General features: G+C 33.8%; 2 protein-coding genes across 2 annotated transcripts; one reads left to right on the top strand and one right to left on the bottom strand.

The window, feature by feature from the left end:
• Positions 1 to 1,300: 1,300 nt before the first annotated feature.
• On the top strand, positions 1,301 to 6,097 carry LOC143911397 (uncharacterized). The gene is made up of 5 exons (XM_077430271.1): positions 1,301 to 2,145; positions 4,034 to 4,316; positions 4,402 to 4,491; positions 4,801 to 4,970; positions 5,048 to 6,097. Exons 1-5 carry the CDS (start codon positions 1,465 to 1,467, stop codon positions 5,198 to 5,200), a joined length of 1,377 nt encoding a protein of 458 aa, XP_077286397.1. The 5' UTR covers positions 1,301 to 1,464; the 3' UTR covers positions 5,201 to 6,097.
• On the bottom strand, positions 5,806 to 9,831 carry LOC143911398 (acyl-CoA Delta-9 desaturase-like). Its single transcript, XM_077430272.1, has 6 exons — positions 9,520 to 9,831; positions 8,463 to 8,593; positions 6,847 to 7,052; positions 6,587 to 6,772; positions 6,326 to 6,521; positions 5,806 to 6,243 (listed from the first exon to the last, which is right to left on the bottom strand). Exons 1-6 carry the CDS (start codon positions 9,809 to 9,811, stop codon positions 6,148 to 6,150), a joined length of 1,107 nt encoding a protein of 368 aa, XP_077286398.1. The 5' UTR covers positions 9,812 to 9,831; the 3' UTR covers positions 5,806 to 6,147.
• Positions 9,832 to 11,680: the final 1,849 nt, after the last annotated feature.

The following is an 11,680-nucleotide window of genomic DNA, read 5'->3' as shown; positions in this document are numbered from 1 at the left end:
ATAAAACTCACTTTATTTTATAACATAATTATCTTCTTTAATAGTAGTAAGTATACACGAGATTAGTTTGTATTACACGTTACTAGTTAGTGGTTACTAGTTAAGTCGTCTAATCGCGAGTCACTAGTTAGACGGTTCAATTGTAAGTCAGACGGTTCGATCGCAAGTGAGACGGTTCGATCGCAAGTGATCAGTTAGAGTGTTTGATCGCAAGTTATGAGTAAGTTAGACGGTTCGATCGCAAGTGATCTTCCATATGTTTTACATCAGTATATATTTAATAAAGGTAACAATTTGGACCAATCATAGTTCGTGTGAAAATAATATTTTTAGGGGGAACTCGAGTCGTTAAAACAATATCTTAAGACTTTAATACTTTGACCCTTGAGTGTATCGAGAAATGGTTTACACACAATTAGTTACACAATTAGCTACACAGCTTTAAAAGGGTTTTTGAGGGAATACGATTCGAGTCGAGTCGTGTGAAAAATGCTGGTAAACTAATTAAAGATAATATTTTTAGTGTTTGCATATGTATCCCTTGAGGGTAGATTTCACACAATTCGTTGTGCGGATTAAGAGTCGTGGGAATAATGCAGAAAAGCGATAAAGTTAATTGAAAAACAATATTTTTAGTGTTAACATATGTGTCTTGAATGTATCGAGAAATGGCTGAGTAGATGCACGAAATTTGTTGTGCAGGCTTAAGAAAGGCTTTGATATTTTTGGGGGAAACATAATTCGTCTCGCAGATTGATTTAAAGGTCGTGGGAATAGAATACAGCTAACATAAAACAAATAAAGACTTATGTAGACGTAACAGCGCGCACATTAATACGGGAGGAAAAGCCTGTTCCTCCTGTTCCTGTTGTATCCTGCTCGCGCAAATTAAGTGAGTATGTACCGTTTACCATGCACCATTTTTTTTTTGATCTTTCCACTTAAGATCTTTCAATTTTCGATCTTTGCCTTCCGATATTTGCGTTTTCTGTAATTTAACATTCTGTCTCGTCACGGAGACCGGGTTTCGATTTATGTATCAAATACATCTTGAGTCTTAATCTGTTTAGCACACTCGTCACTTTGGAGCAATCGAGCAATCTGTTAGGCGAGTGTGTATGATTAATTGATGTAATAAATAAAATTAAAATAAAATAACTTTATTTTAATTCTTGTATAAATTCCTCTGTGAAACCACCCGTTGAACAACCATAGATGTATGGGAATCTATAGGCACAACACTAGTTCATAAGAATACCGAAACCCCTGAAATATAAATATCGTAGTTTGGTGGCCACGTGCATTGCTATGGCCAAAAATCGAGCTGTCAAAGGGAGAACCCCGCGCGCAGTCCGTTGGTACGTCGACTCAGTGGGGAGAGGAAGTGCGAGGTGCGAGGTGTGAGCGTCGAGTGTCGAATGGTGGTATAGCTGGTCGTACACTGCGTTGAATACGAGTGTTGCGATGTGGGTGCGCATTTCTATTTTGGTGGCACTGGTGCTGATGTGGTGGTGTGGAGGAGTCTTCCCCGCCAGCACCACTCACCTCACCCAACCTTCGATGTCTTCGTACGAGTCGATGAAGGGCGACATGGGCCTCGAGCGTTGCGGCATGAATGACTCATACCACAACATGGAACTGCTCTGGCCTTGCAATTTGCCGGTATTGTTGCCTATCAGGGACGACAAAATGGCAGAGCTGCCTCTGGTCTGTTTCGCGTTTTACGACATGGCTCTCAGGTGGTGTGAAAAGGAAGCCAAGTTCGAAGACATCTTTAAGTTGCCTTCTACCAGCGAGGCTTGCGTTTCGGGGAACGGCTCGTTACATTTTGCCCTCGTTAATAGTCATTCCAAATACTCGCACACTCGCCCCTACGTCAGTGCTCTGGCTTCGGCTTTGGAGAATCAGACCCTCTGCCAGCACATCTGCTACTCTGTGAACGGCAAACCGGAGGCTCTCTGCTCGTTGGTATTGAATGGTAATCTTGAACTAGCGTCCAGTCATCCGACTTCTTCGGTTGTCGAGGCTAAACCAAAGTCCGTTGATGTCCCCATTCCCGCAGTTAAATTACCCCCTCAACCTCCGCCGAATGCCAAAGTAAACGTAACCAAAGCCATCCAGCTGGAAACACCGCAGATTCCAAAGGTGATTTAAATTTATGTTCTAGTATTTATTTTAATATTTCAATATTCAAATTATAATTAAGTGCGTGTTTGTCTAACGGAAATAACTCATGCTTATAATGTTTTGATATCTATCACTTTATGATATTTTTGCATTGAGTCGGGCTTGGGAATCCAAAATAAAAGTCAATAGTTGTTTCGTAGCTTTTTTTTGGTCAGATGGAGGAAGTCCGAATGGGATGACCATTAGACTTCCTCGATCTGCGTTGCCGCTCCAGAGTGTTGGCTTTATGTGTACAGATTGTTTGTTGGTTTGTGATGTCTGTTCTTTTAAATGCCAGGTAACAGAGCCCATCCTCCGTCTCAATGCACCATCTCGACAAGTCAACAGTTCAATCTGTGCGCTAGTGTATTAAGACAACCACTAACACTTTAATAAATTGGGGTAAAATTTTATTGAAAAACATGACTGCTCTTTAGAACGAATTATTTGCACATTAGAATAAAATAAATAGTAATTTAAATAAATATGTTTGTGTTAAATTAAAAATTGTTTAGTCTATTTAACTATTAAAGAGTACTGCCAGTTCCAGCATGCTGGAACTGGTTGTTGCCATCATCTATATGCGAGATTTGTAATGCATATGTCATTCATATTCTTCTTCACCGTTCGCTCAATGCTGACCATCATGGTTATTTATATCATCTGGAATCCGACGGACGATCTACCTCTTGTTTCTGTGCCAAATTGAATTACTGCCAGGACGATCCTGGCAGTTCTTTTATTTGATCTAACCATCTTACATGAGACCGCCCTCTTGCTCGCCTTCCCTCTAGTGTTCCCGTGACTACCAGCTTCTCTAGACTCTCCACATTATTCCTGGCAATATGGCCAAAGTACAAAAGAATCCTTCTATATGTTGTGGAGACTCTCTCTGAAACTGCTAGCTCTCTGATGATGGTGATGTGTCTTGCATCCGTCTCCAACACCACATTTCGAAGACATCGAACATGTTCCTTTCTGTCTTTTGTAACTGTCCATGTTTGAAATCCATACAATGCAATTGAGATCATCAAAGATCGTATCAGATGGATTTTTATTCTTCTCATTATAGAGTGGTTTTTCCATATATTCGCCAGGCTGATCTTCGCTGTTATCGCCATTCCTATTCTTCTGCAGATTTCTGATTGTCACCCTTGAGATCAAGGCACCTAGGTAGATAAAATCGTTTAGCGTTTTGGACTTTATGAGAGACTCGAATCTGTCTACGAAGAGGATTTTTGTTTATCTTTAGGTCCAGATGTTTACTCTCTATTTCTATTCTATGAAGTAGTTCTGCCATTTCATCCTCATTGCTGACCACTAATGTTGTCATCTGTAATTCTTACATTAGAAATCTTTCTGCCGCTTATTGTTATGCCACCTTCCCATCTGTCGAGTACTCTTCTCATTATGTATTCCTCACATATAATATATTAAAAATTATCAGAAGAGATTATGCATCCCTATCGGACAACTTTTTGTACTTGAAATCTTTCCGAAAGAAACTCGTCTATTCTTACTGTTTCCGCATTCTATCATTAATATTAGGTTACATTATAATTTTCAGTAGTATAAGTAACGAATGCACGTATTTGATATTAAAATTAAATTTAAAAAGAGCGAAGATAAACTCAAGTGGACCATTTAAACTCCATTCTGTTTATCGAACCAGGAATCGTTCAAGCAGTTAATTAAATGATTCCATGTTATCATGTCAATCGTAATCACTGTCCAATGAAACACATTAAGCTTGAAATTAAATATAAAAAATGAATTTATTAGCCTTACGAAGAAGTGTGTAGACATCTTAATTCATAGTAAATAGTGCATTGTAATTCATAGTAATGTTGATTTATTATTTGCATAGGTTGACACAATCAAATTGAAGGATGAAGTCAATTTGCCAGCACCACCCAAAGAAGTGAAAAATCCTATACCTGTAGAGCAGGCGGTTTCCTACCTACCATTATATACGAAAAATGTGAAGGCTGAAACTTCAGCTGTTGCAGAAACAGATACCAAACTTACGAGTGAAACTGGAAACCAACCGACTCGAGAAAATACTGTTGCGAAATATCCGCCCCAAGTTGAAGATAAAATTATTCAAAGCCCGATAGAACAAAGCAAAGCAGATGATACTGAATATTTTGGTAAGTGTATTTAGCACTGAAGTTTTTGATTTATTTATTTTTTAATTTAAATTCAAATTTTAATGTTTTATAATATTAATTTTAGATGGTAGTGAAGATGGGATAGATGATAGTGGTGGACTTTCGATGATCAATGCTGCAGATAAATCTACAAGTCAATCGAAGCACTTCAGCGGTTGTTTGATCATATTATTCACTTTATATAAGCGACTAATTTAAGCAATGAGATTATGTAAAGTAAAATCGATTTCAATTTATTTAATCAATACTCAGTATGAAATAGTATTCCCACAGTCAACTGTATTTACATATCTTGTACTGATTTTTACCTACAAATTTAGTTACTAGTATTTATAATTGAATGTTTTATCACAGTGAACATAATGTTATAGTATTAACATTGCCTCCCGCTCTTTTTACCGATGTTCACATGCATTTGAAATATACAACTTGTTTGTTTTATTATGTTTACTTTTTGTTACAGTTCAAGAAACGCAAGTAGTGAATAAGATGGACTTAATACCAGAGAGTAATTTGAATGGAGCTTATTCAGTTCCATTCGGTGACGCTGAGGATTCAAATTTTTTTACATATTTTATTTTTGCTATTGGCATATTTATATTAGGCTATGTCGTATATCACAATAAAAACAAGGTACATTTTGATTAAGGCATGACTAATATTGTTTAAAATTGTACAAATTTGTTCTAAAAACGTCCCGTTTGTTATAGGTACTCGGACTTTTGGTTGAGGGTCGACGTAATAGTAATACTGGTCGGCGAAGAGGCGTTTCGAGCAGTACAGCTTATCGTAAATTAGATTGTACATTGGAGGAAGCTGTCTCGTCCACTCCTCCTTCTCATGGACCAAACATAGTGTATTAGCTACTTGCTGTGATCAAACTATTTAACCATTTTTTACTATTAAAGTAAAATTGAAATGATTGTGATTTTTGCAATAAAAATGTACTGTTTGAAGTTTTCATAAACTTTGTTAATTTTTATTTTGGTCTAATATTTTAATTATTAACTTCAAACTTAATTATAATATTGCAAAATGAAAATGGTATGTTTTATGCCTTTATTTTTAACGTGATGAAATTTAATCAAAATAACTGAAGATATAAATTTTACATGCGTGTATGTTTTTCTAAGAGTATTGTCTGCTTAGTGTTTTATTTTTATAAATTGATACGTCTATAATGAGTTGAACCAATTTCTAAAATTTAATTAGGTGCTATATTGAAAATTTATTTTTTCTTCTTTTTTTTTTGTAAGATGTCACAATGTGATTTATTTTATTTTTAGTTTTGAAATGATTTTTAAATTTTGTATACATACATATGTAAATTCAACATCCCCTGAAAAGTCTTTATGTTGGAAAGGTCAATGTTTGTGTGTATGATTTTTTGATACAATTTTCTGTAAATTTCTTGTCATTTGATGTGAAATACATACATACATATATAGTTTTTTTTTTATAATTTTTTGAAGTTCAATTTACCCGCTTCGTCATTGTGACCTATGACCAGGTGACAGTTTACTACATTTTTACATTAAGTTAATACCTAATTGCCTTTCCTCATTCAAATTTCGATTCAAAAGTTGTACTTTAGACTTTTCAGGGTAGACTCGTGTATTTACATATGTATGTACATATAAAATTTTTCAGTATGTACATTTTTGTCTTTTATTGTGCATCAGTTGCGTAGATGTGATATAACTTTTATTCACGAAATTTTTTGGAGTAAAAGTTAAATGGAGCTATTTATGATAAAGTCAAAAAAATACTGTTTTATTATTTTATATCATGCATGGTACCTTAACCTATATTACATATGTATATGTACATATATCCATTCCGATCCTAATGAGCTTATTTGTGTCTCATATGTGTCATCGCCGGTTCTTTTAGCTCTTGCTTTAATCTGGAGAGTAAAACAGGTAATGTATTTTACATTGATATTATAATTAATCATAATATATATTCATAATATTTGAGCCTAATACCATATCTGCAGATACATGTTTCAAATTAGAAGCCATTCCGATACGTGCCAATCCTTCGATTATTTGAGAAGTTAATTGTAAGGGTGTTCCAAACTCAGCAGTCCTATAGTCCCATGGGAATACATGATGGTAGTTGTGCCAGCCTTCTCCCAAGCTTATAAAGGATGTAAATCTGGATTCTACCGCTAATATATTTCTAAAATAGAAAGATAATATTAATGTGTTGATGTCGCGTTTTGATTGAATTAAAAATAATCTTACTTATCAAAAGGTTTATTCCCAAAAATATGTGCGACACTATTGACACACCAGGTTATATGTAATATGACCACGTATCGCCAAAAGTAATTTAGAAATAATGATACTTTCCAGCTTTCGTTCCAACAGTACACGGGAATTGCCACTGGTATGTATACAGCAAATATAAAATAAAGTAAATAGTAGTATCTGAAAAGTAAAAAATCTGTAATAGGTATTAAGAGTATTTATTAATTAAGTGATATTCAATATTTGTTTTCTACTTCTTTTGTAACATGACTGTTGGATCTACATTCAAGTCTTCCATGTTGATGTTCTTGCCCATTTTGATGACTAATGGGTGCTTCCGACTCATCAACCAACCCATATGCGAAAAGAAAAAGCCTCTTCTGGCATTGTGGGGATCTGCATCAGTGTCTGCATATCGATGATGTTGCCTGTGATCTCGTGACCATACCCAAATGCAATTCTAAAATAATTACTTAATAATATATTAATGTATATATGTATAGGTACGAAATATCAATATATATATCAAGTATTATATTATGATTGTGGGAAATTTGATCTCATCTCTTAATATCAAATCTAGAAAAATTGTTGCGGTTTTTTTTCAGGTCATATTCATGTTGCTTTGGCAGGTCATAGTTGGAAAAAACGTGTAAATTTTATATGGAGGTCCTTAATTCGGGATTCCCATCCTTTCCATAAACTGCCAACGGTCTTAGCTAGTATACTATGAAATACTATACATTATCAGATTGGGGGTTCTGAATTGAAAACTTTTGTTTATAGCGGATAATCAAGCATTTATCTTTAAAGATATATAAAGAACAATGAGATATTGAAATTTTTGTGTATTCTAATTAATATACTAGCAATAATACTAAAGAGTTCACTACTACATAAAATATTAGCATAGTAGAGTTGGTGGCAAATCTCATATATAATTTGGAAAGAGACTTTGTATATAACATTGGTTGGTTGGTTCGTTCGTAGACGACACGTTCGATTTATTTTTTTTTCGATTCATAGGCGCCGATTCGATTTTTTTCGAAGTCCCCAGGGACAAAGGCGCCGAGGGCGCACGCGCCGCCGTGAGCGAAGTCTTAGAGGGCGAAACTCTAAGGGGGTGCAGGCGCCGGATTCTGGTATACATATAATTTCGAAAGAGACAAGAGTATAATATATGTATATATTTATTTGCTCGTGACAGTCAATTTAATAAAAAAAAACAAATGAGTATTCAAATAAATTTAATAAAATGTTAACTATTAGATTAGTCATGTTTAAGTGGTTTATATTACAAATACCGAGCGAAGCCGGGTAAAGTCACTAGTCATTTATATTTTTAGTTTATTTAACTTTATAATTTGTTGGTAATTGGCAATAATCATATTTCTTAGATCTTAATGATTATTAGGTGAAATATTTCAATAGTAAATATTATGTCTGTTCCCGGAAAAAAACTTGCTAATGATTCATGGTCCAAATCTGGATTGGATATCTCTACTTTATAATAAACTAGTTATTTTACCCGGCTTCGACCAGTAGTTAATATAAACAGCTTAAACATGGTGAATCTAATAGTAAATATTCATTTGTTTTTTTTTTTATTAAATTTATTTGAATAAAAAAAAAAAAAAATATATATATATATATATATATATATATATATATATATATATATATATATATATATATATATCGAATCGTCGTCATAGAAACATTGATTTGTTTTCGATGTAACCAACAAAACTTACATACATAGTCTCTTTAGTATATTATATATTAGATTTAAAAATTTAGCAACGGAGCAAAAATGGAAAGAAATATGTGTATAGGTTTTCTAAAAATTTTGTATGTATTCTATATAAACCTGTCCAGCCATTGTTTGCATTATCATTAGTACAGTCGATAGAAGTGGCGTGGATTTAAAGCTACGATGAGTCCACAAACGGTGAGCACCAATAGTAATACCTTCACCGGATAGCCAAGCAATAAAAATCGCTGGAATAAAATATATTTTTATGAAAATCAAATCACGATGTGATTTAAAAAAATTATAATACAAATTTGATTGTTATATTACTAGGGTTTCCGAAAACCTGACGATTCCAGGTCCAATATTTTAGAAACCCGACGGTCTAAAATCAAGTATATTAAAAACATCCGAATTTAAAAATTTTAAAAGATAAGAATGGGATATATGTATACTTGGTCACGTATGAAAACCAGTCAATCTATTTCAAACGTGATCTTCCGCGAAACCAACAGCGCGCACTCGGTCTAATATAATATATCAAGACATTTACTTTATTCTTGTTTTTTCTGAAATATTTTCAGTATCAATTAAAATAATTTAAATATGATAAAAGATTTTGATTTTTACAAAAACGATTTAATTTTAATACTTGAAATTCTAGGAACCCGAACCTGGGGGGCTTTAAAACCCCGGGTTTGAGGTCATTACCCGGTGGGTTTGGGTCCGAGTCGAGTCGGGTCCAGAAACCCTACATATTACACTATTTCATTATTAGTACTTAATCTACATATATGTATGTATATATTTTGAAGTATTGTGATTGTGAGAAAAATTAGGACTTCCAATACTGGTTAAGCTTAATTCGCCTAGCATGGTGAAATTCGATTGGTTTATCAGTTAATTAATCATTTAAACAGTATATATACTTTTCAGCTGAATTGAAAACAGTTTACAGAAAAAAATATACATATTATACATACAAACGTTCATATATGGGTTCGTATTTTCCATGTAGTTAATTACTATAATCCATAAGAATTTAGATAAGTTTTGTATGTACATATTTATGGTATTTTCCGAAAGCATAATTGAAAATGAACAAATATTTGTACATTTTAATGATTAAAATATTAAAAGTAATAGAAATGATATACATATGTAAAATAGTTACCATATGGTAAAGTTACTATTTTTGTTTCCACGACTCCTAGGTATGCTCCATACAGAGCACCTGCATGAAGTAACAAAAATCCGAAACAGTTGGACCAAACTATTTGTCTTTTGAAGTTGGGATCGGTTCCAATGTTTCTATCGATATCCTTTTCACAGATTTCTTCTGCCACGATCTCCGCTGCACCCTTACCATCGTTTTTCGATGAAGTATTCCCATTTAAATATTCCATTTTTGATCCATTTCCAAAATTTGTAGTTGGAGATTGTTCTCTAGCCGCTGCATACAACATGACGACTGTATAAAGAAATATGTTCTAAACGATTCTACTCACATTCGTCATATAAATATTCTTTCTTATTTTTTTAGCTGAATGCGCAAAAAATCGAAATTTCAATAAAATTATTTTTGAATAAATATTGATTACCCATTTCAATATAATAATAGTGTATGAAATGACTTCAAAATGTAGAAACATCATAAATACAATTGTTCTGGGCAATGTTCATAAATTATACCTCATTTCAGTAAACTTGACAGTAGGGAGAAAAATTCGCGATTGCCATTGGTCGGCTAAGTTGTGTTGACCAATAGGAATAGTGTATTTAGAAGTTCATATATCGTAGAGGCTCGTAACAAAACTCGTTTTTCTACTGCCAAGTTAACTAAAATGATGTATACATTTTTTGTTCATGTATTTTTTATTCGAACAAAAAAAATATGATTGTGTTGAAAAAATTAAAATCTCAAAACTAGGTCAAATTAATTACACTCATTGTATGTATGCAGGGCTGTTCGACACGAAAAATGGTTCAGAGATGAGATATGACTTTTCTTATAGAATTATGCCCACTGAACACGAATCTGGTGTTCACCAGAAAAAAAAAATTTTACATGAAAAAACATGAAAAACCTCGATTTTCTAGAGTAAAAGTACTACTTCCGGTTCAGATAAAAATATTTAAAAATATAAAGTTATAAATATTATTATTTCTATTACATGTAAAAAAAATTCAGTCCAATTCAGTTAGCGGTTTGGGATATAATTGAATTCAAAAACTTAAAAAAAAGAGGACACCCAAAAGGGGAGGTACCATTTCCAGGCAACTCAAAATGACACACACACACACATATTTTTTCTAGATCATGAAAAACTAACTGATACTAAGTTTCAGTTCGATAGGACTAACCGTGTTCAAAAAATCCCACAAAATCCACACACAGAGACAGACACACATTTTTTTCTATTATAGATCATGAAAACGTGATCAGTGATCAATTCTGAGTTCGAATCAGTCAAAATCTCGAGTTCGAATTTTCGCATGATCACAAAACTTCATCTATTGTTACTACGTATGCACAAACATAAAGTGGCGGCTCGTCCATACGCACTGCGGAGCTGCAGCACCCCCAAGCAAATTGAGAAAAATGTAATATCATAATATACCTACATAAATTTATGTATATTATATGAAAATATCAATACAATTTAAGCGTTTATTAAGCTCGTCCGCACACCGATACATTCAATAATGATCATACACCGCGGTACTAATATCAGAAAGTGAGGCATCGTTTATGATTTTGGACAGTACGGTTTTCAATGGAATATGCTCGAGTGGGCGAAGGAGGGGCACGGGGAGGGCGCTCGCAGTCAGAAGCTTGGTCTCGTACTGCCACTCCCGACAGTATTTTGTGTTGCGTCGTATGCGCGCGCCCGACACCTGTCGCTTTTTCTCATTCCTTCTGCTTTCGCTTTTAAAGTACAGAAAGAAAATGCTAATGGAAGATCTACTACTAACCGTTGAATCATATCCAATTCTAGATATAGAAAAGCTTCAGAATGAATTAAAAGTGTTTTACTCAAGGAAATAAATGCACAGCTTTAATGATTTATTAACACAGTTAAAATTTATTTCGGCGAACAATTTATGCAAAGTACTTGAGGAAATAACAAAACTAATTCAAATTCTGCTTACAACTCCAATGACTACCACTGAGCCAGAACTGTGTTTTTTGTCAATAAAAAGAATACAGACATATGTATATAAGAAACGATTGACGGCTAGGTTTGATTGACTAGGAAAGATTGACGGCTTTCTCTATGCTGTCAATTGAAAACTACGTGATCTCTTAATAATTTCTAAAGAGACTTTGTAAG

Source organism: Arctopsyche grandis, chromosome 4, assembly GCF_051622035.1.
Source record: "Arctopsyche grandis isolate Sample6627 chromosome 4, ASM5162203v2, whole genome shotgun sequence".
Classification (NCBI taxonomy): Eukaryota; Metazoa; Arthropoda; class Insecta; order Trichoptera; family Hydropsychidae; genus Arctopsyche; species Arctopsyche grandis.
This window is presented reverse-complemented; position numbering and strand designations above follow the sequence as displayed.